Here is a 27,880-nt window from a genome sequence, read left to right on the forward strand (position 1 = left end):
TCGGACCAAATACTTCTTCGCCTGCAGCGCCTGGCTGCCTGCTGAGCTGCTGAGCTGCTGAGGGGATGAAGTGAAATGGAGAACGCAGGGTAGAGAGAAAGTGAAGAAGGTGAGAATTCCGGTTCCGAGAGAGCCGATCGTACCCTGTTCCGACTACAACTGACCAACCCACTCCCTGCTATCGACCCACAGCCCACAGCCCACAGGGAGTAGGTGAGACTCAGTAGCTGATGTAGGCTGGCAGCGAGCAGCATAGCAGTGTGAATATCAAGTATGAGCAGCCTGATCATGATCATATGCATCTTGAACAACTCAATGTTCCGCTGCCAACGCTTCTGCTTTTTCCTGTGCTGTGAACATACGTGGCTAAAAGTCAGTAATCGTCTTACTGCACGCACACGTATACTCACGGGTAAATTACGTTCCCTGAAGTGTCAGCGTTGGTCTCGATACAAGATAATCTCTACCGATGATAGTGACTAGGAGACGAGAGCGAGGGAAAGAGGTAAGAAAGCATGAGGTTTAGGAAGACGAAATTAAGGTCGGGGAGTAGGATCAAATACCGGGAGATAGGGGAAACGTAGTTCGGACAGCTCTCATGGAGGATAACAACCCTGCAAACTGAGAGAAGTGATAATGAAAGGTCAAAGACGGGATAGGTATACAGAGGGGTATAAGTAAAGAAGAAAGTGTAAAAGAAACAACGTACCATTTCGTACCGTCAGGAAACAATGGTGCTATAAATCATCAACTCCCTTTCCTTTCTCCTTCATCCTTCCATTCCCTCTATTCAAAACGTTCATCCCGTAGAATTCCATCCATCTGCACGCATGACCGACATCCACATTCCATATGTTCGGAAAACAAAAATTGATTTCCACTCACGTCGATAAGGATCAGGATGAGCTTCTTTAGCTAACCTAGCTTCCGCTTGTTCAAGAACTAAAGCTAAAGCCCGAGGATCGGTGATATTTCTATTACGTTCAAATTCCGCTCTGATCTCAATGGCTTTGTTACGCCAAAGGTCTCGACGGATATACCAATTAAGTGAATTTGTGAGGAATCTTTTGTATAGGGATTTGACGTATAATCTGGAAGGTGTCAACATGGATTCTTCTATTTGTTCTTGTTTCGCGTGCGAGTCATTGAAGTAGATATAGCTTGTACCTGGTAACCTCTTGTGTCCTGGTTTATCCTAGACTGTGGGATCTTACGTCCTCGAACTGACGTTACTAGTGGAGGGTCAGGATGGACATCCGGAGGATAAGCTCGACTTTGGAGAGATATCTCGGGAACATGGGGAAAGAGATGATGCAGTGTAGGAGGGAAGGTGAAAGAGGAGATTTTCACTGACCTGTGAGCTATTGAATAAGGTGTTTGACTTGACATGGTGTAAAGTACTCGTTTATCATGATCATTAACTTTGCAGGTCGCACTTCATTAGCAGTGAGTCGGAGATATCGGGATTACCGCTTCTCTTTGACCACTTGTCACACTTGTGGCACATCCACCTCACCCCTTCCCAAAGTGACTTTACATTACGCTCAGACCCCTTTAGGAATTACTTTTCAAAGGTTTACATGTCACATAACAATGTATTCATATACAAGTAATCACAAACATGTCATCGAGTATATATACTTGACCTAACTGGTATCATTCTCACCTTTTGTGACTTCTCTTTCACACAGTGGCGTGTTTGTCTATCATGTCTTCCCTTCCTGAACCCCTTCGCATCGATACAGAACGAATCATGATTCAACTTTCCTCAAACCTTCTTACAATTGATACTCCTGTTATATCCGCCAATCATATTCCTTCACCCTCAATAAAGCAAAATGGAGTAGACGACGGGATTCATACGGATACGATAGAGACAGAACAAATAGGAAAGAATCACCGTCGTAAACCCACTTACATCTTCAGACTTTCCATCGATGATCTTTCTCTCCGTACTATGACACTTGACGAGATAGACCATCTCGATCCTTCCACAGCTATCACTTTATCTGATCAATCTACTCTTCAGGATGGATCAAGTACTTGGCGTACAGCTCCATCACATATATCATTCCCTTCTATCAATTCGATTTCAACTTGTACCATTCCTTCGCATGGATCACTTTCACCTTCATCGTTGCCACCCACCGCATCCCGTTTATCGCATATTCACACAGTCGATGGGTTGAATACAGGTCGAAGTAGTGTGTCTGGGACGGATGGTGGGACTATGAGATATTACACAGCTAGAGCTACGTTGACTTCTTTATTCGACGCGAAAGTTAAAGAAGAGAAAAAGGATGTGATGGTAGTTTGGTCCGACGCTTCCCCCTCGACTCCGACCAGTTCTTCTGATCCTGTGGTACCTCTTAACAGGAATTCAAATCCTGTGAATGGAGTCGAGGATTCAAAAGGCATGGGAAATATCAAGTCGACTGAAGCAGTCGAGCAGGGATTGGGTTTAGAGCGAGGTGAAGAAGAGGATGGAGATACAACCCTTGTGGAACATCATTGGAGTTGGAAATACAGACCTTCTCATTTGACCGTTTCCGATTTAGGATCACCTATGCCTTCTCGGATTCTTTACATTTTCCATCCTCTTCCTGCTACACCTTTATCGCAAACACACGTAGAGTTGGATGGTATGATGAAGCAGGTGAAGAACCACGCGGGGGAAGCGTTCTGGCGTATGATTGGACCTTCGTTGACGGGTATGGGTGTTATGGTGAATGCTTTTGAGGGTGTCGTATCGGGGTACGTTCGATCCGGCCACCCGGTCACCCTTCCTTCTAATTAAGTCGGACTTCAGGGCAATGATATGAGTCTAAGGCTGATGACAGATTGGGGAATATGTTCATTTCTCCAACGACACCTTCTCCTGTCGAAACGCCCCATATACCTAAAGTCTACGCATGCGAGACGGTGTACACACTTCGTATGCCTCAATCGGAGACGACGAAGGATGATGGGAACCTTGATTTAGGAAATACGATACGACCGGTGTTCGTCAAGAAAAGAGGTGCGATACCCGATTGGGAGAATACGGAAGGGAGGTGGTGGGAATCATGGGATGCGAGGGGTATGGTCTTGTAGGATCCAACCCGCGGCGTGTTTTGTTAGTTCTCTTGTAACTCTGACTAGCCTCGGCCTCGTATGTTGTATCTAGTCGAATGTTGCAATTTCTGTTGTAGTTTGTTCATAACGTGAGGTGCCTGTTGTAAGAAGGAGATGTATGTTTTGTGAACCCTTGTGTGAATGCACCATGCGCTCCAGATTTCTACTTTTGAAAGTAAGCGGGGTTATCTGATATCACGTGACTTACCCCCACCGGCGTTATCTCTCGGCGATATCCCATGGCACCCTGTTTGCCGTCTCTGGTCAACAAAGGTTATATAACCCCCCCCTTCCTCTGTCTTCTTTCCCCATCCATTTCAGTAACTTGTCTCCTTCTCTACAACACTTCGTATCTCCGACTTTACAACACTCAACCAATACAAATCCATCACAATGGCTCGTACTAAGCAAACCGCTCGTAAATCCACTGGAGGTAAAGCTCCTCGTAAACAACGTCAGTATCATTTCGTCTGACCAATGACAAAGTTGACGAGATAGTCGCCACTAAGGCAGCTCGAAAGTCTGCACCCAGTACTGGAGGTGTCAAGAAACCTCATAGATACAGACCTGGAACTGTCGCTCTTCGTGAGATTAGAAGATACCGTGAGTTTATACCTCATTTTCTCACATTCCTCACTCGCCTGTGCAAGACCATCGGCCAGATATCAATGCATGAAAGGCTGGTAAGAGTAAAAAGCTAATCTTAATAGAAAAATCTACCGAACTTCTTATTCGTAAACTTCCTTTCCAGCGTTTGGTCCGTGAAATCGCTCAGGATTTTAAGACTGACCGTGAGTTTTTTCCTTCGACACTTTTGACTGTATGCTGATACTATAGTCCGTTTCCAATCTTCCGCCGTCATGGCTCTGCAGGAAGCTTCCGAAGCTTACCTCGTCTCTCTGGTCAGTCACATTTTTCTAAACCCCATCCCCGCCCTTTCTTGGCCATCTCACCCTTATCTCCGAGTATCGCTCACCTGATGAGGTATAGAAGGACTCCCGCTGACATTCAGTTCGAAGACACCAACCTTGCCGCCATCCACGCCAAACGTGTTACCATCCAGCCTAAGGACTTGCACCTCGCTCGTCGTCTCCGGGGCGAGAGGACCTAAGTGGATTGTTTGGGTGGGGCTCTGATGAATGTTACGAAGGGATTAGTTGATGTTTCATGTTTTGTACTTTGTTTTTAGTTTTGTTTGTTGTGGGTTGAGCCTTTATGCATCGAGCTCCCTACGTATCGTCTGATCCATTTTGCTCCACCTTTTGTCTTTATCGCCCGGCGGCCGCAGCAAAGGAGCCGAGGACTCGTCCCGTACTCTACATTCCCCACAGCACACCAATGTGGAGCCCCAGCTTCTCCCGCCCTCGTTTGCCAATCTCTGGTCCCTGCTCTCCGTCACATCTCTTCCCCGTCATTATGAGTACCGCCAAACTCGCTCACCTTTGTATCTTTGTAGTAATGATAGTCACCAATTCTGTCAACCCTTAGAACCGTCTTTTCTCCCATAAATGTCTTCTACAACATCCTCAACTCTATCCCTCCTTCCTCAATTCCTGTCCCTCCTCAACTCTCCTCCACTTCCACTTCCACTTCCATCAACCTCCTCCCCCTCACCTTCCCCATCCCTACCAATCCCCCCCGATACGTTATACGGAGGAATAACCCATTTCCTCACTTCCTTACCTCTTTCCAACCTTCCGGAATTCATCCAAACATTGATTTCTTCCCCACTCTGGGCCTCAAATCCGAACGATCCGGAACGTTCAATATGGACTTCAAGTCGATTACGAAATTTAAGTGAAAGTGTTTCTCAAGCACCTACCATCTTGACACAAGATGGTAGTCCAAAAAGAACAAGAAAAAAAGTCAAGAAGTGGTTGAACATTGTAGGAAATGAAATTGTCAAGAATCAACCTCATCTTTTTGATGAAGTCGTCATTCCACAATCTGGAATTTCTGAACATCCAATGGGTCCCAAACAATATGAATCATCATCGTCTAAATTCGTGACTCCAGACTCGATCAGAGTTGTCCAGATGATGAGGGTGCGAGATATCATCATCCTTGGTCTTTTGAGAGGTTTGAATCAATCATCTTCAATAAATTGGGGGAAGATGAAGGATAAGTTGGAAAATGAATCTGTAGTGAATTTATCTCAATCGAAAGATTTATGGATTTTATTTGAAACTGTGGAGTTTGTAGAAGATAGGAAGTTACTTTTGTTGGATTGGAAGGTGAGTAAATTTATTTATCAATTATTCAACGCTGTGAACTCTTGTGTCGACCATTGAACGTCTTTACTCTACCTTCACACTTTTTTTTTTTCAGATCATGGGAGTTTTACTTTTTTGTCATCCCCCCATCCACCTCACATGGTCTTTATCTCTCAGACTCGACTTCTACTGTTGTATCTCTCTCAAGATTCTTCTTTATCTGAGCAAGTTATCCTCTTGTCGTTTCTCGACGGTTTAGTTGAGATGAAGTAACTTTCGAAAAGTCGGGACGAAACTAAGAGAGGAGCTAACGGCAGGTCCTATCGGATCCTCTGGAGAAACATCTATTCTTCACGCTTTCCAACTCTCCTACTCCTCCTAAACTCATCAGTGAGAATTTAGGAAACAGCAATATGGAGGAAGAAATCCCCATGCAATTGGCCAAGACGATGAGTAAGATGTTAATGGTTCTCAGTCGAGGAAAAGAGAGACATCGGATACTCGCTTTGGATTGCGTGAATAGATGGACGGATCTCACGCTTTGTCTGAGTAGAGAGCTCGAGAAGTCGCAAGGTCAGTTCGGTCTGGGGTATTTCGAATAACAACGTGATTCGAATGATGGGAAGAAATCCTAGTTGATTTGGCATTGTTTCTGTTACGTACGGATGTGTCGAGGTTGCGGTTACTCAATAGTGTAAAAATATATCGTTGAGGTGCTGATTTAGTAGAACAGAGTGGGACAGAATCGAAGACTGAAGTCTTAATACTTCTCAGTTCGACAATTCTCGACATCCTTTTAGATTCATCTCGAGCTCTATCCTTCTCACCCGCTATGACTCTGAAGACCTCTCACGGGCTCGGTAGGAATACCACAACGAGTCACCCGAATCCATTCAGCGAGTCTTACCCTACGATACACTGCCCCCATCAAACAATCAGCCCGACAACGTCTCGGGGAACCGCTAATGTCTCTCTTAAGATTCTAGAAATACTGGCATCAATACCAAAAAGAAGTACACTGGAATATACGAAACTGCTTCATGGCTCTTTAGACCTAATAGAGTCTTCCGCCTCTCCTCAAGAGATAACAGATCTGATGAAACGACTCATGATGCGACTCATATCTGAAGAGAAGAAAGCTTTCGTCTTGACGATAGGGGAACAATTGGTACATTGCCTCGATGCGGATGGGGTGAAGTTGATTTTGACTTTGACTGAAGAGTGAGCTTTGTTTTCTACCGCTTTGTTTCATTTAAACCAATCCTTAATCACCGAACATCTCTCTCCTCTCCGACAGCTCTTCATATACAAGTATCGGTTGTTCTTTTCCATTCTATCACATCGAGTCTTGTCCCGGTCGGGGTAACGAGCCACGACGAAGGAAGTTGATAATAGATGTCTACGATCACCAGAGAAAGAAACTTTCCAAGCTGCTCATGCATTCATCCTCGCTCTTATCCAATCCGCTTCCTCTACCTTGGATAATAAAACCGACCAAAAAGCTTTCTTCGAAGCCATATTGAAATACTACGCTCTTATTCTTATCAAAGTGAGTGTCTTTATCGTCTTCATGTACCAATACTAATCTAAGCAATTGTCCAAAGGTCGGATACCCACCGACGACTTTATCTCCGCTTATGTCATTTTGGTTCAATCGGCCGCCCAGTCTTCTGACTCAGACCATATCTACTATCTCATCAATCTTCTCGATAATGTGGATGAAGGATCTATGATCAAAACGAGAATTGCCATTTTGCCACATGTACCCATATCCGATCTTGTGGGATATTTGGATAAGTTGGGAAAAAGTATTTCGGCCATACGTCATACTCCTGAGAATCACGATGAGAGTAAAGCTGAGAATAGATCAGTTGGTGAAGGTGTGAGAACGGGTGGAGATGAAGTAGGTGAATTGTTCAAGGTTATATCTGGTGGTTTGAGTGATGAGGGGAAACATATTGGGATGAAGTGGTGGTTTACCTGGCAGAGGGGGAACGGAGGGATGAGAGCTAGATTATGATTTTGGGTATTTACATGATGATTATGTTGTTGATGAACCTCGTTGTATCAGGTAAAACTATCTCTTTGCCTTTCACAACGATGATATGATACGAGTAATGTAGAGGACTCGTACCAAGCGATACTGGGGTTGCATTTTTGGAATACTTGTTATGGTGGAGTAAGTAGAGTAGAGTAGAGTACAGTAGAGTACTCGTACTCATGGCTTATGGAGTGCCACATGTTTCCGGTGCCACACCAGATTGTGGAAGATGAAAAGTGAAGCGAGTGAGAATAGCCTCTTTCTTCACCTTTCCTCCTCCCATCATCTCATACATCGACAATGTTAACCAGACGTCTTCCATCCATCACTGTGATACTCACTTCGAGAAGAAGTTCAAGTACAATCACGGCAGTTCGCGACTTTATTCAGGATTCCGAACCTGATCAATATCCTCCCGGACCATCAAGAATACCCTATCAACCTCCATCATCTTCCCAACACTACTTCAACAAAGCAAATCCATCCTCCACCGTCCATCCTTCTTCCCTTACTCACAATGTGAAATCATCACTTCACTCTCATTCGACAATCTCCACAACCACTTATGAATCTCTCCTTAAATCCCACCATGTCCAATCGACGACTAAGGATCGTCCACAATTGGGTCACTCGCATTTACTCACAACTAACAAACCTATCAAAACCCGTCATTCAGCTAAACTCCTTCGACAACAACTTCAACTTCTTTCCAGAGGACATTTCTCTTCAATCGATCATTTATTCTCTACGATATTGAATGATAGACAATTGAATTCATTTTCAAGATTAGAATTACATGTTTTATTACATTGTTTGTTAAGTCAGACTAAAGGTTCTAGATTGGCTATACAAGCTATCACTTTATATCTTCAAACCTATTGTTCATCTTCACCATCTCTACCCTCTCCACAATCTTTACCGTCTTCACCATCTTTACCGTCTTCACCGTCTATTTCTACTTCACTCCCTTCCTCCATTTCTTCTTATGAGATCAGGAAAGAGTTTTCTTCTTCGGTACGTCATGATCTTTCTTCTACACTGCATTATTATTTGACCAATCAGATACCACCACTTCTTTACTCTGCTAGAAATATCATATCACCTAAAACACTGAACCGTATTATGAAAAACCTCAAACCTGTCAATCTCACCGTACCCCCTCCTCCCTCATCTTCCCCTCAACTGAACCCTACCAAACATCTTACTAGACTTTTCGATTTATTGGTTGTAATGGAACAAACCCGACAATGTCGCCCGGCCGAATTATACGAAGCGGTGATTAGACAATGTTGTGTGGAGAATAGACCAGATCTTGCTGCTAAGTTATACGTCGAATGGGTTGAAGATTGGGTGACACAACTTGGATCTTCCACAACTTCCTCTTCATATCCAGAAACGAATCTTTCAACTATTTCCCCGGCTTCGTCATCTCTTAACACTTCCTCATTAAACTCCATGTCGACTTCCCCCGGACGGTCGGATCTCAATGCAAATGAGGAGAAAAATCAGATCGGAGAAAAAGAAAGAAGGAAACCTCCTGATCATGTGAAATCATGGTGGAAACCACTTCGTACTTGGCGACTTCCAGGAGAAGTAGTTTCACCTCTTGGACGACTCGATTTATGGCATCCACAAAATCTTTCAATAGGTTCTAAAATGCGTAGTTTTCCTTATCCTCTTTTCACACCACCATCATCTCCAATACCAGAACCGCACGAGAAATTCATTTCTATAATCCTTTCTTCCCTCAAAACAAATCCAGATGAAAATTCGCATCATCATTTCATCTCATCCTCTCGTGCTCTCGCCATTTTAGGAACGACAATTTTATCTCGTACAACCCCCGTCCCATCTCTTGGAAGAATAGTCAAGAAGTTGAATCAAGTACCCCTTTATCCTCCCGTATATCCTGATAATGTCGATATCACCAATATCGACAAGTCTGATAGATGGGCTTATGAAGCTTATACTCAAGCACATTTAGCATTACAATCTCTTATATTTTCACCACCTATGTCAGGAGCTTCTCTTCGACATTTATCGGAAATGCGAAAACAATTGAATTCTCCCTCAAAATCAGAGACTCTCTTTCTGGAAGATACTACCGGACAGATGATGGAGAAGGAGAGAAGATACGATTTAGGTGCATTAGGTTTTTCAGAATGTGTATTCTTGGTTGAATACGCTTTGAGACAACTTCGTGCTCCGAAGATACTTGGAAAACTTATGGAATATGTGGGAAAGGCTTTCAAACCTGTCGAATCACCACAACTGCATAATGCTATATTGAGAGGTGGGACTATACTCCGGGATCCGAGTGTTTCCAGGGAGGTTCAAAAAGGATTGTTTTCGAGATCTTTCGAACCTGATTTTGTTTCCAAGCGGAGTCAAATCGTGGCATCGGGCAATAAGAATTCGTCTGAAACTTCCAACAAAGCGATTGAACCTTTTGTTCCACGGGTAGAAGAGACTTCAGTTGACTCATTAACTCCAGTCTCTCCAGATTCTCGAACTACTACCCTCTTTCAATCAAGAGTCAGCAGCTCTTCAGACTTAGCCAATATTTCGAATATCAGTTCATCCTCATCCAACCCTATACCTCCTACCTCAAACGTCCCCGAGCCAGACGTAACTTTCGACCTCGGACCATCCGAACCGAACCAACATTCGCTCATCGCCCTCTTTTCTCACTTATCATCCACCAGTCAATTTTCCCGTATCGAAACTCTCATTTATCGTCTTTTACCCTTTCTCGACACACGTAAATACCCTCCCACCCTAGCTCCATCTCTCCGTCCAAAAATCGAACACCTCAGTCCCGGTCTATACGTTTCCATCCTTTCCGCCTTGCAAAAATGTCATAAACCCGGTTTAGCCCAAAGAGTCTTTTCCCTCGGTCTTCGTGCTGATGAACAATGGGCGATACAACGTCCCACTCCCCCCATTCGGAACAAACAAGATCGACGGTCTACGTATATGTATGGACAGGAATTACCCATACATGCGTTTACGTCAATGTTGCTCATTTGGGCTGACGAGGGAAAAGGTAGAATAAAACATTTGACTAGACCATTAGGATGGTATGTGGAGGGAATGGAGGGAAAGGAGAAGATGAGTAGAGCGGAAGCTGCTCCTGAATTGGCTTTGTGGACTTATGGACAAGCTAGAAAGAGATGGGAAGAAGGGGGAGGGGTAAAACCTGATGAAAGGTTTTTCAACGCGATGATTGATTCTTGTGCGGGTAGATGGGGTCTGAGGAGTCGACCCAGGTATCATTCACGAGATCCGAGTGTTGGACCTTGGCGAGAATCAACTGATCGTCAATTATCAGAAATGAATCATTTTGGTGTACGGAATATGATCGATGGAATGAAATATTCGAGTCACATTGGTTCGTCCAGAGACAGAGACAGAGGGGGAGACAGAGGGGAAAGATTGTTGAGAGAAAAAAGAACAAGGGAAGAGATAATGTGGGCAAGAAAGACGAATTTATGGGGAAGGGAATCAGATGGGAGAAGAATAAATTTGGAATCACAAAGAAGATATAAAGAAGAAATGGAATGTGTCATTTTTGACATGCAAGAATGGGGTATTGAAGTACCTATCGGTTTGTTGAAACATATGGACATTTGGGGAGTTGAGACTTCTTCGGATTCGTCGGTACATATGGGGTTACAGAGAAGAGAAGAAATATGGAAGAGTTGGAAAATACCTGTTAAGATGACTAAAAGTTTACAAGCTCCAAGGGAATTTTCAGCTGAATTAGCTTTGATGCAAGTGGGTTGGATGGAACAATTAGAGAGGATGGGGGTTTTGGATGCATGATTTTGTGTCATTCTCAATTTTGTGTCATCCTCATTTTTGTGTCATCCTCATTTTTGTGTCATCCTCATTTTTTCCTCCTTGAAAATGCTATCATAAATCATCAATCATTAATGGTTGATATTTTCTCTCTTTTTGAAATTCTTTTGAAAATATTCTGACCAACGACTTTGTTATTTAGTTGAGTTGGTCTAATGGGTTTCTCAGTTGAATCAGAAGGAAACATAACTCGTTTCTGGGAATTTGAGATCGACTCGTCTCAAGTGAGCATCCCTTGGATGATTTATACTCATGAAGAATGTGTTATGAACTTGGTAAGAGATTAGTTGAAAGTCAAATGAATGGTGGTTATTATTGTTATGCAATAAAATCTATATGTATAATCCTTCAATCTTGATATACTCGTTAATAGTATTTAAAACACCTTTGATCATATCTTCTTCCCTCCCATCTTGTACGACCACCTGTTCTCTTCTTTCATCCGCACCGTCTTCCCTCCCATCTTCTACAACGACCTGTTCCTTCCCTTCATCCCCATCGACTTCCCTCCCATCTTCTACAACCACCTGCTCTCTTCTTTCATCCCCATCGACTAACATGTATGTTCCGACCATATCCTCTTTTGTCGATCTTTGTGTCTTACGTTCATCCCCATCTACTGACTTATGTCGTAATTTGTCCTTTACCTGTTTTCTCACTGAAGTACTACTCACCCCTTCTGTCTCTTCACCTAGATCTAATAGTCTTACTTTACCCGATAATGTCCACGGTCTGACCACTTCACTTTTCAAAATAGTTATTTCTACTGATTTCTTGACATCTTCCTTCTTGTCTCTACCGTTATCGTCCCCCTTATCATCCTCGTCCTCGTCGTCGATGTTTTTGGGGCCAAATGGGTGAGTCACAGAGACGGTCGAATCCCGGAGAGCGGAGACGAGAGTAGTAGATTTGAAGAAATCCATTAGAAGTGATATCATTTGATTTTCTGGGTAATATCTAGGAGAAAAGAATCGAGTGAGGGTGTCTGTGCCAATTAAGAATGTTAAATCTATCTTTTCTCCCATTCCTCCGTTTCTATATCCTCCTTGGGCATTTCCAGGGGGTCCCACTTGGTCTAGATCTTGCAATCGTGATTCTCTTCCGACCGTTTTGTGTCCTACGTTATGTATGTTGTTGTCATTGTCGGTGGCGGTGGGTGATCCTAATTGACCTTTCTTGGACGTTCCTTGTCCTACATCGTAGTTACCGTTGCTGGTGTTGATTGATGATGATTCAACTCCGAGGGAAAGATTTGATGATAGAGTTCTGGAACGAGTCGAAATTGAAGAAAGATATTCCCGTATAACCTTGTTTTTACCTACGAAAGTAGCTTCATGACATATTCCCACAGCACAACTTTGTCCTGTTTTCTTCTCCACTTCTTTCGATAAAAGAATCATCATTTCTATTCTTTGTTGAGGTGTGGCATCTGTTGAAGAAGGTGTTTTGTCCACATTTTTGAGGGATAATAATAAAAGTCTAGTTGTGTAATCCCCTTTCTGTCTGTCCTCTCTCCCTCTCTCTTCTACTCTGCTTGAACCTCCATTCTCATGAGAGGTCTCACTCAATTTGACATTTTCCTCAGTGTCTGGATATTCCTCATTGCGCTTGGTCGGGATTTGAGAACGGTCGGGAGATTTTGGGATAGTTGAGGAGGGATTCGATATGTCTGTGATGGGTGGAAAGGGAGCGCATATAAGAGCTAGATGAGCGGTAGTAGGTGGATTGAATGATGAATCTAGAATGGATATATGTACTTTCGAAGTTGAGGCGTTTGAGGGATATGGCCATTGAGGAGGAGCATGGAGAAGGGTGAAAGGTGTTGAAGATGATGAAGATGTACGAAGTAGTTCAGTCAGTTGTTTTCGTGAGATACGAGACATAGGAATCCGGATAGGCCTAGTGAGGGATGAGAAAAGGCGAAACCGACACAGCTTGACTCGACTTGGGGTTTCGTTATGGTCTCATGCAGGTAGGGCGAGTGAAAGTAAGATGGAGTTATTGTACTACATAGCTGGAATCGCGTGAGTTGAGAGGGAAGGGAAGAGCGGAATCAAATTTCACCTGCCAAAAAGTCAAGATCACACTCAAATCTCTTCTTATCCATCGCAAACATGTTCATCAAAAGGGCGAAATCTCGACCTTCTTTACGAGCTCGTGAACAAGATGATCAGTCAGATATGGTCGTATCGAAAGATCATGCGACAACTTCAAACCTCGAAGGGGAAGAAGAAACGTCCGGAGGTGTGATGGAGCGTAAAAAGGTAAAAGGGAAAGAAAGACGTAAAGAACATCTTAAATCAGGTGGACCTCGTTTATCTTTTGGTAATGATGGAGAAGATGGTTCTTCTGGGTTCAAACCTCGTAAAAGTTTATTATCTCAACAAGTCAAACTTGCACCTTTGCTTTCTGCCGAGAATGAAGTGAAAGAATCTGTTGTCACATATTCCTCGGATTACCTAGAAATGCTCAAAGCTTCAACTCCTAGTCGAGGTCCTAAACCCGCCACTGTCGAGATTGAGAATGGGGAGGACAATGCTGAGGATGAAGATTCTACGGGATTATCAAGATTGGCTCGGGAGAAATACTCTAGTAAAATCGTGGAAGATTCCACGGTTGGTATACCTGATGCGGCGGCGATAGCCAGTGCAAAGATGAAAAGACAAGCTGCTGTTGGAAGTCAACAACGGGGGTTGGGGGACATTGGGGAGGATTATATTTCTTTAGGTGGAACACAAATGGCAGTTTACGATGGTGATAAAGGACCTCATCCTGAGAGTAGGTTGATGAGAGAAGAGGATGAGGGTGAGGAAGGAGATGAAGGTGAGTTAATTGTAGAATACCTGAGTCAAGTTGATATAAAATAGGACTTGCAGATTATACAGAAGAGAATGAGAAGATATACTTGGGAAAGAATGCCAATAAAGTAGCGGCTAGAAGACATAAAGGCGAGATGAATGAACTCATCGCGGAAAGGTCAGTAATCTCTAATTCACAAAATGGCAAGGTATGGCTGATAAAGTAGAGAAGCAGAAGATGAAGATGACGAAGAAACTAGAGAATGGGAAGAAGCACAAGCACGTCGAGCTGGTCGTTGGGAAGAACAAGTCCCAGAGAAGAAAGTACAAAAAGGATATCAACCAGCTCCTAGTCAGTTGTCTCTCTCCTTGCTTCCCTCGCATATGGACGTGCTAGCTGATACTTCAGTCCCACGTATACGTCCAATGCCTACCATCTCAGCTGCTCAAGCAAGAGTTGCAAAAGCTCTTTCTCAACTCCAAGCGCAGAAAGCACAGGACGAAGCTAATCTCGAAGTTGTCGTAAAGGAACTTGCTACTTTTGAAAGTCAAGAACGTGAACTACGTTCTGAAGTGGAACGTTTGGAGGGGAAACGTGAATGGGTTGAAGAGTTTCGAGGGTGGGTGGAGATGTTAGGAAATTTCTTAGAAGATAAAGTCAGCTATCTTACAGCTCTTCTATGATCATAGCTGATTTGTTAGGTACCGAAATTGGAAGAGATTGAAAAGGATGCTTTACATCATTACAAAGAACGTTCTCGAATTATCTCTCAGAGGAGGGAGTTAGATGATCAAGATGATCTCGCTTTATGTTTTGGTATTCCCCGACCGACAGAAGTCACTCAAGTGGACGAATTAGGAAGAGAAAGGGATATGTTGGCAGAAGCAGGTCCAAGTTCGGTAACACGTCGAGCAAGAAGAGATGAAAGACAATTACGTAGAAGTCGTCGTAAAGAACGTTCATTTCGACAAGTAAAGCCATCGGTAGAAGAGGAAGAAGGTTTCTCGACGGATTCAACTTTGGCAGAAGGGGATATGGAGGATTACCGTACAGCGTTGGTGGACCTAGATAAGAGGGTTAGGGGTTTATTGGATGATGTAAAAGCGGAAGATTTTAAAGATCCAAATTTAGGTTTAGCCGTAAGATTCGCAGATTGGAGAAAGAGGTATGAAGAGGAGTATGTGAATGCGTTTGGAGGATTAGGTTTGGTACATGCTTGGGAATTTTGGGCTAGGGGTGAGATGGTGGGATGGGAACCTTTTCGTGTGAGTGAGGAATCATGATTATCTTTCCATCGCCTAATTCGTCTTCATCCGTATCTGAGGATTCAATCTCCTTTTCCTGAAATTCTTATCGATGGTATATAGATGGGTGGAAGGGTTCAAGGGATTTTTAGTACGGCGTCAGGAACACCAGTCGAGGTTTAAATATACTAAACGAACAGTCTTCCGAACCTATACATTCGTTCCACTGGTTCACTTCAATCTATAAATACAACCGACCCTCTTCAATCACACAATTAGAAGATGAAATGGAAGATGAAATTCCATTAGGACCAGAAGGTGATCTCATACCTGAATTAATCTCCAAAGTCGTCGTTCCACTCTTGGTGAACATGTTTGAGAATGGAGCTTATGATCCTCATTCTAGTAAACAAACTCGGAGAGCTGGAGATTTGTTGGATATGATAGGAGAGTTGATAGGGAAGGAGAATAAGAAGTTTCAAGTACGTCTACAAAGGGTTCTTCTCAATGTGCTTCTGATTCATTACTTTTCACTTTCTTCCTCTCACCTTCACCTATCACAGTTCATCTTCTTCATCTCTCCTATTTTCTTCACATTCTAGCTTTTTTACCTTCCTTTGACTTGTACTCGATTTCCAGCAAACCCCTCAACTTTCACAATCCTTCTTGACCTACTCTCGTATCATCTGGAGGTATCTCAGGCATATGAAATGAATTTACTAACAACTCTAGTCTTTACTCAAAGCCCTTCTGGAAACATATCATACCCATCTACTCTCCCTTTCCCACCTCATATCTTCTAGTTCTCAACATGATTCCATCCCTCCACCTACTTTCTCCCCGGAATCACGTTTATCAATGGAACGGTTCCTCCGACGTCGTCTGAAACTCCTTCGGAACATCTTACAATGGCGTCATGTGGTCCCTTTCGAAATACGTGAATTGTGTGCTCGACTGGTAGGAGAAGTACTACGTCCTATCTTATCGCGCAATTGGGATGGAGGAGGGAGAGAAATGGCTTTAAAGGTGAGTTTTATGATGAAGGGTTCGTTGGATGATGGCTGATGAGTTTAGGTGTTACAGATTTCAGCGGGTATATTACCATCTGATTTACAAAGTTTTTTGTTGACTGGACCATTGGTAAAGTAATGCATCGAGTTTTGAGAGGTGGTACTGAATATTGACATCGTCTCTCAATACAAATCCTAGATCTCTCTACAGCGATATGCTTTCCTTCTTTCCCTACCATTCGTAGCAACTGACCATATTGGGCACGGTAGACTATCACGTGTCCCGAGGTAAAGCATATCATGTTTTGGTCAGAGGCCTGATGTTGGAGGATGACGGAAAGGTTGATATGAAGAAAGTCGAGTGGAGGTAAAAGAAAACCCCCGCACAATCGTCATATTCATCATCTGTCCGGCTTCTCGCCATTTCCAGACAGATGATAATCCGATTCAGAGGGAAGAAAGAACCAAAAGGGGCATTCTGACCTATCCTCTTTATCTACGGAAATTCGTTTTCGAAGATAAATGAATGATAGAGGAAAATGAGGCTCGTTCCGTCCCTGACACCATTTCGTCTCTTTTTCTCTCAAATTCACTTCATACCTCCATCTTCCACCACGACTGTGTTCTTTTCCTCACTGGGAACTTTTACTTGTTCGTTTATCCGTTTCATCACACCCACATCCATGATTCATCTAGTATTGCACGTATAATTCCTACGCCGGCCGCCGACAGTTGGTTCTGGCCTTTTGTGGAGTATTGGGAGTATAGAAGTTTATGTAGCTCTTTCAGATATCACGTAGATCGTTTCGATATGAAATATGAATGATATTATACCCAAAAGGATATATAGCTCATGGATTATGGTATATCCCCAGGATCGATATAACCCCCTGGAGTCTCTTCGTCGAGCATCTTTTCATATTCCTCCAAAGACATATTTATCGGTTCGAGCGCCTTTCCCTGTCCTTCCGACTTGGAGTCCCCCGTCGATATTTCTTTACGATCGTCATGGTTGATATGGTCGGGTGTGTTGTCAAGGAAAGGAGGCTCGGATTTGGAGGTCGAGATTGGACCACGCATTTCGTTCAAAATTTTTGCGCATTCTAAAGTCCCTCTTTGACCCCATTTCTCCACATCAGGTTTGAAAGCGTTCTACCGTTAGTCAATTCTTTCACATCGCTCTTCATTCATGACGACATATTCATGTTCCCTCACAAAATGTTAGATTACCTTGCTTTTTGGACATGATCACTTGACATTATATCTTTGGAATGATACAAAAGACGGCTAGATAACTTCGGTTAGATGGGGAAGTCAAAAAGAGGGAAAAAAAGATCAAAGAAAAGTGTAACTCACATACATCGATAAACCCATTCGGTTGAGTTCATCAGGAGTCCACGAGTCTGCTAATAATCGGAGAGCACCAATAACGTGAGATGTGTATTCTTTGAACGCTCGGGAGATGTAGAGATATGCCTGGGGGTGTCAACTTCGCTTTTCATTTTCATTCATCAAATTGACCGATTCCGATTTCCGATATGTCATGGATACCTTCGTGTTTTGCAATTGCAGGACGGCTTATCCTCACTTGAACGGCGTACACGAAGGGAAGTTGAAGATCGTCAAAAGACGAGCGACGATATAGGAGCAAAAGGGGAATATTGTAAGCCGAGGCTACAAGGAAACGTAAAAAATAAAAATTTAGAGGGGAAAATTGTCAAATTTCCGATCTTAGGGAACGAGGAAGTGATGACCCACTTGACTGGGTTCGACTGGTACACCTTTTTCCAAAGCTCTCCAAGATCCATCAGATCTTTCTACTACGGGTCTATCATCAGTCTCTACACCTCTGCATCGATTCATTCTTGAACGTACATTCTGTAAGTCAGTCCACGTCTATCAACCCCACTGCATCGTTTCGGGTTGTCGATGCGGATGATGTTGTGCAATGAAAAAGTTTCCACTCACATAGCTTTCATTATCCCTACCCAAGGTTGTGAACTACCCACTTTCACATCATCTTCTTCTTCTTTTCTCCCTCTTCCTCTCAATTTTCCAGAACTAACTTTACGTCGTTTTTCCTCACCTGGTAATTCACGTAGTTCTTCTTCAGCTTCTTTGGTTTCTTGAGGAGTGAGGATGTTCCCTAACATCAGAGCATGTTTAAGACTACTCAAATGGACGTAGACATGAGCTATAGAGAGAGATTCTTGTGTGTCAAATCCCATTCGTTGGGCTACTACGAAGACCCAAGCGGTTTTGACGGGAGCTCGATTGGTTGTTACTGTCAGAGGGATGAGTGACTAATGTCAGCTCTCTCATCTCTCTTTGACCTGATTGATCGTCCGATGAATCCGGTTGTCCTTGCTTGACGATATATCTGGACATCCTGAACTCCTAAATCTCTCCCTTCTAACCCTACACATCTCTACACCAACGTATCGTCAGATTTCGGATGGTGATACCTATCTCCGATCTCCGCCCTTGGCCGGTTGAGGCTCGCTCGATCGCTAGAGAATTTGGCGATCGTGGTGGGTCAGGAGAGATAAGAATATGTTGGAAGACGAAGTCATGGTGAGAATTGAGATATGAAACAGTGGCCAGTTGAACACTAGAATGGGATGATAGAGAGATATATACCGAAATGCTCACCTCTGGATCTCTCACCTCGTCAAAAGTCAACGACTGAGGTAGATCAGACTCCACAGAGGATTGTAAAGGCTCCAGGAGATCGCTATCTCTCGTACGTTTCTTCGATGGGGAATCATTCGTCCCTAATCCTCGGACGGCATTGATTACAGCCTTGCGCTGGTCTTTATCAGTAAGAATGGAAGATAGCTTTTTGGCGTCTAGTTGAACCAGACGGGATTTGGTGTTATGTGAGTTGTAACTAACCCGTCAGCATCTCTTCTAGGCCTACTTCATGTCCATATGGAGTACATGATATGAGGGTATGATGTGGCATCGCGAACGGGGTGTGAATACGCAGTTGGGCCCAAGTGAGAAAAGGAAAGCTGAAGCATGAAGCTAGAAAGAGAGACGGAAAGAGGTACTGTAAAGGGGATACACTCACATCTTGGCGGCGAGAGACATAGCAGCCCTCATGTCGCAACCTCTAGAGTTGAGCAACTTGAGCCAATCTTGGAGAGGCAGGATGGTGTCCATAGGGACTGAATTGATATCTGTCGACTTTGAAGTCATGGTTAGGGGATGATATGACGTATAGGATGAATGTACTGTAAGTATGGGGAAGAATAGATGGAACCAAGTAAGAGCCGACCGAGGAGACATCTAAGTACGGACATCTATCTTCATGTTGCTTTTCACTCTGCATCCTCGTCGCTACATGTCACATTAATAACTTACATATAGATACATTGACAAGGCTATGGCTACTCTAAGTACTACTACTACGAGTACATCTCAGCTCATTTCGTCAAGGCAGATCACTTGTCGACAGACTCATCCTTCCCCGCCGTCATCATCACTTGGGTTTTGGTTTAGGTTGGCCACTCCCTCTGGGTTTGCCCCCATTGTCGCCCCCACCTCCTCCTCCTCCACCACCCCCTCCGCCGCCACCACTACTACTGGGCGCCGCAACGGGACCGACCATCAACAACAATCTCGAGTACCAAGTGTCCGGCACCTGAACGTCAGTTTCGAGCCTTCAACCACCTAATACTACCACTCACTCCGCTCCTGTGAGTCCTAGGCGTCGATAGCATGGCCCACATGAAGATTGTGACCAGGAACCAATACTGAGGGAATATCCTGGAAATCAAATCCGGCATGCTGAAACCGGGCAGACGGATACCATGTAACATGTTGAGCAAGTAACGCCATAGCCAAATAGCCAAAAGATTATACCAATCCTCCAACTTTGTCCGATATCGTTTTTCAATGTCTTGATCTTGTAAGTCCCCCACCCTGAGCTTGTCTATATTCTTGATCGTCGTCACTGCCATGATGGCGTAGATTATGATATGAACTGCCTTGACGGAGATGTGACGTTGCCAACTAAACTTTCAGATTTGACACCATGAAAACCTAAACCACTCACAGAAGAACTCCGATGATCACTCCTGCCGGCAATGTCTGAAAGTCAGATCTATAACATGTCCTATGAACAAGCAGTCATCGCTTACAAGATTCGGCCCTTTGGGATCCTTTGTCGTCAGCAACAGAATTTGATACCAAGTACCTCCTTGATCATTACTCACTATGAAGAGGGGCGGTAAACGCTTGATGATCCCTTGCAGATAACCAGAAGCATAGTCCCAAAGCATCACCGCCAGCGTGTCATCTGGCTTGCTTCTATCTTTGTGACACATCAACAAGATTGGTAATGTGAAATGCCACATGGCACCGAAATCGAGCGACGTATCATACAACAAATGTGGGACATATTGCGCGGTGCAGACGGCCACACAACAGAGAAGAAGCGTCTTGGCTTTGTTCGGACTCGCGCGACTACTACTCCAGCCCCTTTTGACGACTTCCTGACCGGTTTTGAAGAGCAAGTCGAAGCTGAGCCATTTACATAGAATGTCAAGCGGTAGATTGAAAAGGGGAACCAGACTATATCGTAAGCCATCCTGTCTCGAGGAATGCTCTTCAGACGAAGTACTGACGATTGCAGTGCGGCAAGTCCTACCACGACAATCGCTGCTTTTCCTGCGTTTCTCTCAATCAAACTGTGAGTGGTGATCCAGTTTGGCTGAGTCGCGTAGGTGCGGAACGCCGTGTTATATTGCTTGACCTTTACGTTTCAGTCTCACCTTCGCTCCTTTCTTCGCCGACACTTACTGTGTCATCGACGTATTTCGCCTACTCGAATCAGCTATGGAAAAACGTCGTCTTCACGAACGCGCTCACCGCCGACTTGTACAGCTCATCAACGTCCCCTACCCAAGGCTTGAGATCTTTTTTCAGGTCCTTCCAATACTTCCCGGAGTCTTTCCATGCTGCAGTCACGTTCTCCAACGCTGACTTGGGTGCTCTGGGAGTAGACCTCGGTCTGGTACCAGCTGTGATTCAGCGCAAGACTTTTCGGCATATTACGAAATGTGATACTCACCGGGAGGAGGTTGGCTCGACATTTTCCTCGAACGACACGGTCTTCGACCGACTGAACAAAGGCGAAATCCTCTTTGTATCAATATACGATAATTGGTCTCCGACATCCTCTGACTGGTTTCAGCTCCTCGTCTATGAAAGGAGGAAGATCAAAGGAGCGACTACAATGCGGCAAGGATCGTTCATGTTTTTCGATCGTCTCTATCTTCCAGCCGACCTCATCGGTACTCGTTGATCATCTCCTGTACGGATCCTTTGTTGGGCGCTCCTTTTACCACTCTTGACGATTTATATCAAACGATTTCTATATGTGTACAAAGCGGAGTCGTCAAATCTATTCTCCGTCCCCCCAAGACAACCTCATTTCTTGTCCTTCTTCATCATCATGGTATCCCCGCAATTCGAATATCCATCTCCCCCTCTGTGGCTAACCATCGCCGACTATGCCTTCATTGGTATGCTCGAAACCACGGTTTTGTTCTCCCTCGGTATCCTTCTACTAGCTTGGTTCCGCAAGAGACGTCAGGGAGAACTTCGCCTTCCTGACAAAGCTGAACCGCCCCTCCCCAAAATAAAACAGTTTGAAGCTCTTCTTGTATCGCATGTCGATCCCAGTCTTCAACATGATGGAGATCCCATAGATCTCCCCGGTTTTTGGCGAAAGGTGAGTCATTTTTGGATCTCTGACATCATTTCTTCCCGCTGACTTTATAGGTCACGTGGCGGAAGATTGTCTTGTGGCTTCTTTTGGCTGCTGGGTTAGCAGTGCAGGTCTATCGTGATGTCTTGTTCCTCTTGCCAGAAGTACGACACCCTCAAGCGTTCGCCAAACTCATCATCGACACAGTCACCATCACTTATTTACTTTCATTGTCAACCTGTTTCGTCCTCACCAAATCAGTAAAGCATCATGACTCACTCACCAAGCATTTATCGACCATTATCACTATTCATCTCATCACTTGGTACATGTTCACACTCGGTCAAGCTTTATCTCTTCTACCCACCGCCCCGTCCCACTGGACCGAACACCTAGCTCTTCTATTATCCTTTCTGCAGCTCTGCGTAGCTATCCTCATACCCATCGGACCCAACCTCAATCAAGATATGACTAAATTATACAACAAAGCCTTGTCTGCCAAGCTAAAAGATGCCAATATGCCTTATGCCGCAAATGTCATCCAAAGCGTTTCAAGCACCATCTTAGGACAAGTAATGTTTACATTCGTCTTTCCTATGGTCATGAAAACAGCTAAAAAAGAACAAGTGGATGTGGACGACTTGCCCATACTTCCTGCGCATATGAGGACGCAGAATGTTTTACCGGAAGTGGCTAAGGTTACTGTACCTGAGTGGGTTCAACGACGAGGACCGACAAGCGAGTTGATGTGGATGGTATGGGCTCCTCGACGTTGGCAACTGACCAAATGTGAGTTTGACCACATCTCGGTATTTCACGTGGCTGATTTGAATAGACTTCGCTTTGGCATTCGCCATTGTCCCTATGTGGTATGCCCCACATTGGGCGACCCAAAAGATCCTCGAAATCCTCGATTCGGATTTACCTCGAGTCAACGCCGTAGCATTTGGCGTCTTGCTGGTTTTGGTTCGCATCGCCGCTCTGATCTGCTTATTGCAACAATACAACATGTGGGTACTCATCCTCATTTCATCTGTACGTTCCACATTGACAATTACAGCGCCACATTCGGAGTGGAACCTCAAATCTCAGCACATACAGCTTTCCTACTCTATCAAAAACTCTTAACACGCAATACGTTGGCTGCGGCTCCTGTGGATCCAAAAGGAAAAGAGAAAATTGCTACGACCAAAGCTGACATTCTCAACTTGATTTCGTCCGACTCTAGCCGTCTGGCTTCGCTTGGATGGACATTCGTGAGTACTTTGGAAACGTGTTTGGAGATGTTCCTGGGTTGTTTTTACGTGTGGATGCTTCTCGGTAAGTCCTCAACCTCCTTGGGCCGATTTCAGTCATATATTGGATCATGTTCGCTGACGGTGAAGGTATGTCAGGTCTATGGGGTCTGTCTACGATAGTTGTCACCTTACCACCTGCATATCTGGTCACCAAATATCAATACAAAGTCTTCGAAAAACGTTTAGAAGTCAAAGATGAAAAGATTACCCTTATGCAAGAAGCAATTCAGGCGATCTCGATGATCAAGATGATGGCCGCGGAGCGATGGTGGTTCAGACGTATCAAGACCGTTCGTGATAGAGAATTCACTCGATGGATCCAAGCACGTCTTTTAGGATTCCTCAGTGCATTGCTTTAGTCCGTTCTTTCTTTTTTTCTGATGATTCTGGACTGACGTTTGATAGCTCTGTGACTCCTGTTATCGTCGTCGTCGTGGCCTTTGCACATTACACCCTAGTGGCAAAGAAAGACCTCACCGCAGCTGTCGCTTTCGTAAGTACCTGAAATATGTCGGTCCGGTCAATAGTAGAGCTCATGGACAGACGTCTATTGCTGTATTTGCAGAATTACGTCCCGTACTTTACAATCTCCCCATGAATATGGCTCAAATCTTACAAGAGATCCTCTCAGCCAAACGTATCGGCACTTTCCTTCGTACTCGTGATGTCGACTATCTAGAAGGAACTTCTTCGTCATATGCCTCGGCTCATTTAGGAGATGAGAATGAGAGCTCATCTACTGAAGATCGTGATCTTTACATCATCGGTACAGTCGGTTGGGACGTCGACCATCCCTCACAAAGTCAGCCATCGAGTGATTCGCAAAACGGATCCACTGCTCCGACTCCAGCCGTCAAATTCCGATTGCATGATCTCAACCTTCACTTCACCCGCGGCGAGATCACCTTGGTGGCAGGTAAAGTGGGATCGGGCAAAACCATGTTGTTATTGGCACTTTTGGGCGAAGCAAAATTACTCAGCGGAAAAATCAATTATGCAGTATCACCCATTTTGAACCCCCTCAACGCGAGCAGAGTGGATGTGACTACTTTGGCCAAACGCGGCGTGGCTTTCGTCCCTCAGGTCAGTTCTGTCCACTTTTCTACAAATGATAATGCTTACGAATACAGACCCCTTGGCTACAGAGTTTGAGCATCAGGGACAATATTTTATTCGGTTTGCCAATGGACATGACTCGTTACCGTGAAGTTCTCTTCGTGAGTCCTACATTCTTCATATTTACACATGTGCTGATCTCGTCACAGGCAACCGGTCTCATGCCTGACCTCGAGTTATTAGAAGATGCGGACTTGACTGAGATTGGTGAACGTGGTAAAATTTTGTCGGGGGGTCAGAAAGCACGGGGTGAGTGAAACTTCACTCAAGATATTTTCCAATTGACCACACAGTATCTCTTGCCCGCGCGGTTTATTCTCGAGCCAGCGTTTTACTCCTGGACGATGTCATTTCAGCCGTAGATGCCGAAACTTCTCAACATATCGTCAATCATTGTTTCCGTGGTCGTCTCATGACTGGACGAACGGTGATAATCGCTTCTCATGCTGTTGAAGCTCTCGCACCTTTGGCTCATCGTGCTATTTTCCTCGACGATGGTCAAGTGATTTGGTCTGGTGCAGGTCCAGACTTACTCACCAGCAACCATATGGCCCATCTTACATCTGACAAGATTACCTCATCAGCAGATACATCAGCCCCGATCAATATGGAACGTAGAGGTTCACTAGCGGATGTGGAGAAGAGTACTTTCGAAATTAAAGAGGCCACTCCTAAAACTCCTCGACAATTGATCATCGAAGAGAAACAAGCTAAAGGAAGTGTTGAGTTGAAACATTGGAAACAACTCATGAGATTTAATGGAGGAGGTGGGTTCTGGGCTGGAATGATAGCTTTGGTAGTTATGGGTTGTTTGGCACCCGTTGCGGAGAGAGGTGTCTTGAAGTGAGTTTGAAGGTTCCTCACCTCTACTACAGATGGAATCTGACTTGACAGATTATGGACTTCGAAAGAGACAACAGAAGTCCTCCCTCTATCCTCCATCGTACATTGGATGACACTCTATGCTGCGGTGAGTATCTTGTCTCCATAAGTGTTGCGTAGATTGACGGGTAGATTGCTCTCGGAACTGTGCTTCTTGATTCTGGTACGGGGTTGATACGATTTTGGGGTGGAATCCATGCTTGCAAGTCGGTAAGTCATCGCATACACTTCGGGGTAGGACCGGAAAGCTTACGTTCAAAAGATACACGCCGCAATGCTCGATAGTCTTCTTCGTGCTAGAATGTTATTCTTCACCAAGACTCGCGCAGGTTCCATCGTACAACGTTTCGGGACTGACTTGGTAAGCTTGGAAATGTGATTAATTTAGAAGCTGACGAGTCAGGATGATACAGTTTATTGCTCTGAATTATTGGCGGAAATGCTGGAAATCATGTTGACCAGTAAGCGTGTTGATAGATGTAGGAAATTTAGCTGATATGATGAGTCGTCATCAGTTTAGCGTCCGTTTCTTATTACGGTGGATGGCTGTTTTTGGTAATTTCAATTTCCCTCATTGCTGCCATTTGGAGACCTGTAAGTTATTACATTGTTTTATTTGTTGTGACTGACAAGAACAGGGTCAATGGTATAGATCTTCTTCTCGACAAGTCCGACGATTACAAGCTGTCATTCCTGGACCTATCAATGCCATTTATGGAGAAACAGTCGCTGGGACTGCTGTGATCCGTGCATTTGGTCAACAATCAGTGTTCATGGAAGGTAAGTTTGTTCATGGCTCGAGCCCTTACAAACATATTACCCCTTCAGTCATGAACCACGATTTTCAATGATAATGGCTTTGACTGACTCCGTAGAATTGATGCGATCTATCAATATGCGTATTGCCGCCAAAGCTTGGGCAAGTTACATCCAACGATGGCTATTTAGTAAGTCTTCTCCCTCTTCCCTTTTCCCCCTGCCCCCTTCAATTCCGGATGCTTGTATCTCATGTTACACACCAAGGAATGACCTGTGACTGACCGTTAGTCAATCTTCGTGTTATGGACATCGTCATAGTTTTCACCGCTTTTGTTCTCATCCTTTCTCAACCCAACATGACTGGCGCTACAGCTGGATTCGTCCTTGGTTTCGCAAGAAACATTACCACCAACGTCAATTGGGCGTTGATAAATCTCCGCACTTTCGAACTAAAAGGTGTGAGCTTGGAACGAACTGCTGAGTATCGTGAATTGGAGAAAGAAGATACGGAACCTTTAGGAGTCGAAGGATCAGATGATATAGCGGGATATAAAGATGTTCCAGAAGATTGGCCAAGGACGGGTGATATAGAAGTGAAAGATTTATGTGCGAGATATGGTCCTGATCTTCCTGAAATCTTACATGGGGTTTCGTTCGACGTGAAAGGTGGAGAAAGAGTAGGAATCGTGGGTGCTACGGGTGGAGGGAAATCTACCTTGGCCAAAGCTTTCTTTTCATTTGTGGATGTCATTAAAGGTGTTATATTGATTGACGGTTTGGGTGAGTGATTTCCCTTCTCGTTTTTTGTCGAGCTGCTGGTCGTCCGATCACTTCAACCTTCCCCATCCTCGATGATCTTCACTTATCGGCTTTTCCTCTCGTTTTGACCGAGAGCCAGTATGAGAAACAGTGATGTAAGATCATGTGACAAGGCTAATAAAAAAGACATCTCAACCATCCCACTCGGTGCCGTTCGTTCTTCACTCGGAATCATAGCACAAGACCCTATTCTTCTTTCTGGCTCTTTACGTCTAAACCTCGACATTGAAGGTAAATACGATGATGTGGAGTTATACGAAGCTTTGAGACAAGTTCAATTGCTTAAAGAGGATGAACAAACACGTCCACCTACTCCGAATAGCGAACAGACTGTGGTTGAAGTACAAAGTACTAATATCTTTTCTAATCTTGATACGGAGATCAAGTCAGGGGGAGAAAAGTGAGTATTGTTTCGTTCTTCATCATTACAACTTTTCTCCTCTCTATCCTTGAATGGGACATCGAGAATCGGATGGTTTTGCCCCATTCCCAACACATGTCGTTTGAACTCTGTCATTCGGATTTATTCATGGTGGAGGGTGAAGAGTTGTATGATATGGAAAAGATACTGACGAGATAGTCTCTCAGCGGGTCAAAAACAACTGGTAGTTCTTGCTCGAGCATTATTGAAAAAACATAAGATATTGATATTGGACGAAGCTACAGCATCTATCGATTCCGCTACTGATAAAGAGGTTAGTAGAGTTGTACATGATGAATTTAAGGGTGCTACTGTACTTATAATCGCCCATCGTCTAAGGGTGAGTCCTGTTTCATTCCCCCCCCCCCCCTTCTTTTGCCCCGCTTCCCGTTCACCTTCACCTTCTCCGTCCCAATTTCTCGAGTGTTCCTCCCCTTCTTTCCTCCCCTCTTTCCTTTCCCATGTCTCGACTCGTACTATCTATGTGAACAACTCATACGATCTTATGTGAACCACCCATACGATCTTATGTGAACCACCCATAGATCTTATGTGAACTACCCATATGATCTCATGCGAACCACTCA

General features: G+C 44.2%; 8 protein-coding genes across 8 annotated transcripts in view; 5 read left to right on the top strand and 3 right to left on the bottom strand.

Moving 5' to 3' along the window:
• Positions 1–312: 312 nt before the first annotated feature.
• TREMEDRAFT_67922 (uncharacterized protein) lies at positions 313–1,108 on the bottom strand (the record flags this gene model as incomplete). Its single annotated transcript, XM_007002966.1, has 4 exons — positions 313–366; positions 411–426; positions 710–737; positions 886–1,108. The coding sequence occupies 4 exons, from the start codon at positions 1,106–1,108 to the stop codon at positions 313–315; spliced, it is 321 nt and encodes a 106-aa protein (XP_007003028.1).
• A 600-nt stretch (positions 1,109–1,708) lies between these two features.
• TREMEDRAFT_60631 (uncharacterized protein) lies at positions 1,709–3,093 on the top strand (the record flags this gene model as incomplete). The annotated part of the gene is made up of 2 exons (XM_007002818.1): positions 1,709–2,754; positions 2,841–3,093. 2 exons carry the CDS (start codon positions 1,709–1,711, stop codon positions 3,091–3,093), a joined length of 1,299 nt encoding a protein of 432 aa, XP_007002880.1.
• Positions 3,094–3,420: 327 nt separating this feature from the next.
• Positions 3,421–4,348, top strand: TREMEDRAFT_56522 (histone H3). Its single transcript, XM_007002567.1, has 5 exons — positions 3,421–3,568; positions 3,613–3,717; positions 3,825–3,905; positions 3,952–4,016; positions 4,127–4,348. Exons 1-5 carry the CDS (start codon positions 3,508–3,510, stop codon positions 4,223–4,225), a joined length of 411 nt encoding a protein of 136 aa, XP_007002629.1. The 5' UTR covers positions 3,421–3,507; the 3' UTR covers positions 4,226–4,348.
• An 802-nt stretch (positions 4,349–5,150) lies between these two features.
• TREMEDRAFT_60633 (uncharacterized protein) lies at positions 5,151–11,193 on the top strand (the record flags this gene model as incomplete). Its single annotated transcript, XM_007002819.1, has 7 exons — positions 5,151–5,348; positions 5,645–5,900; positions 6,056–6,548; positions 6,723–6,876; positions 6,919–7,298; positions 7,443–7,506; positions 7,759–11,193. The coding sequence occupies 7 exons, from the start codon at positions 5,151–5,153 to the stop codon at positions 11,191–11,193; spliced, it is 4,980 nt and encodes a 1,659-aa protein (XP_007002881.1).
• Positions 11,194–11,561: 368 nt separating this feature from the next.
• TREMEDRAFT_27144 (uncharacterized protein) lies at positions 11,562–13,127 on the bottom strand (the record flags this gene model as incomplete). The annotated part of the gene is made up of 4 exons (XM_007002245.1): positions 11,562–12,014; positions 12,096–12,271; positions 12,503–12,724; positions 12,857–13,127. Coding segments are annotated over 4 exons (1,122 nt in total), but the record flags the coding sequence as incomplete, so codon positions are not given.
• Positions 13,128–13,343: 216 nt separating this feature from the next.
• On the top strand, positions 13,344–16,421 carry TREMEDRAFT_27662 (uncharacterized protein; the record flags this gene model as incomplete). The annotated part of the gene is made up of 8 exons (XM_007002316.1): positions 13,344–14,052; positions 14,097–14,205; positions 14,252–14,379; positions 14,437–14,684; positions 14,730–15,293; positions 15,473–15,754; positions 16,005–16,298; positions 16,347–16,421. 8 exons carry the CDS (start codon positions 13,344–13,346, stop codon positions 16,419–16,421), a joined length of 2,409 nt encoding a protein of 802 aa, XP_007002378.1.
• Positions 16,422–17,140: 719 nt separating this feature from the next.
• Positions 17,141–19,447, bottom strand: TREMEDRAFT_28164 (uncharacterized protein; the record flags this gene model as incomplete). The annotated part of the gene is made up of 6 exons (XM_007002374.1): positions 17,141–17,434; positions 17,639–17,758; positions 18,041–18,110; positions 18,251–18,585; positions 18,935–19,172; positions 19,356–19,447. The coding sequence occupies 6 exons, from the start codon at positions 19,445–19,447 to the stop codon at positions 17,141–17,143; spliced, it is 1,149 nt and encodes a 382-aa protein (XP_007002436.1).
• A 2,296-nt stretch (positions 19,448–21,743) lies between these two features.
• TREMEDRAFT_67926 (uncharacterized protein) overlaps positions 21,744–27,880 on the top strand; it is a gene marked incomplete at both ends in the record, with an annotated part of 6,630 nt that continues 493 nt past the window's right edge. The window contains 18 exons of the mRNA XM_007002967.1: positions 21,744–22,026; positions 22,179–22,787; positions 22,834–23,008; positions 23,059–23,318; positions 23,384–23,654; positions 23,702–23,789; positions 23,840–24,379; positions 24,427–24,513; positions 24,562–24,661; positions 24,706–25,247; positions 25,557–25,655; positions 25,698–25,755; positions 25,800–25,888; positions 25,933–26,074; positions 26,170–26,241; positions 26,342–26,833; positions 26,999–27,272; positions 27,453–27,633. Coding sequence (XP_007003029.1) covers positions 21,744–22,026; positions 22,179–22,787; positions 22,834–23,008; positions 23,059–23,318; positions 23,384–23,654; positions 23,702–23,789; positions 23,840–24,379; positions 24,427–24,513; positions 24,562–24,661; positions 24,706–25,247; positions 25,557–25,655; positions 25,698–25,755; positions 25,800–25,888; positions 25,933–26,074; positions 26,170–26,241; positions 26,342–26,833; positions 26,999–27,272; positions 27,453–27,633 — 4,362 coding nt within the window. The remainder of the gene's footprint in view (positions 22,027–22,178; positions 22,788–22,833; positions 23,009–23,058; positions 23,319–23,383; positions 23,655–23,701; positions 23,790–23,839; positions 24,380–24,426; positions 24,514–24,561; positions 24,662–24,705; positions 25,248–25,556; positions 25,656–25,697; positions 25,756–25,799; positions 25,889–25,932; positions 26,075–26,169; positions 26,242–26,341; positions 26,834–26,998; positions 27,273–27,452; positions 27,634–27,880) is intronic.

The sequence above is a fragment of the Tremella mesenterica genome, assembly GCF_000271645.1.
Source record: "Tremella mesenterica DSM 1558 unplaced genomic scaffold TREMEscaffold_2, whole genome shotgun sequence".
Lineage (NCBI taxonomy): Eukaryota > Fungi > Basidiomycota > Tremellomycetes > Tremellales > Tremellaceae > Tremella > Tremella mesenterica.

What these genes read in the sequence shown, in the direction of transcription:
- TREMEDRAFT_56522 (XM_007002567.1), top strand. Translation starts at nt 3,508, where the DNA reads ATGGCTCGTACTAAGCAAACCGCTCGTAAATCCACTGGAGGTAAAGCT. An exon ending in TAAAGCTCCTCGTAAACAAC is followed by an intron (nt 3,569 to 3,612) that starts GTCAGTATCATT and finishes TTGACGAGATAG; the next exon opens with TCGCCACTAAGGCAGCTCGA. An exon ending in TCAGGATTTTAAGACTGACC is followed by an intron (nt 3,906 to 3,951) that starts GTGAGTTTTTTC and finishes CTGATACTATAG; the next exon opens with TCCGTTTCCAATCTTCCGCC.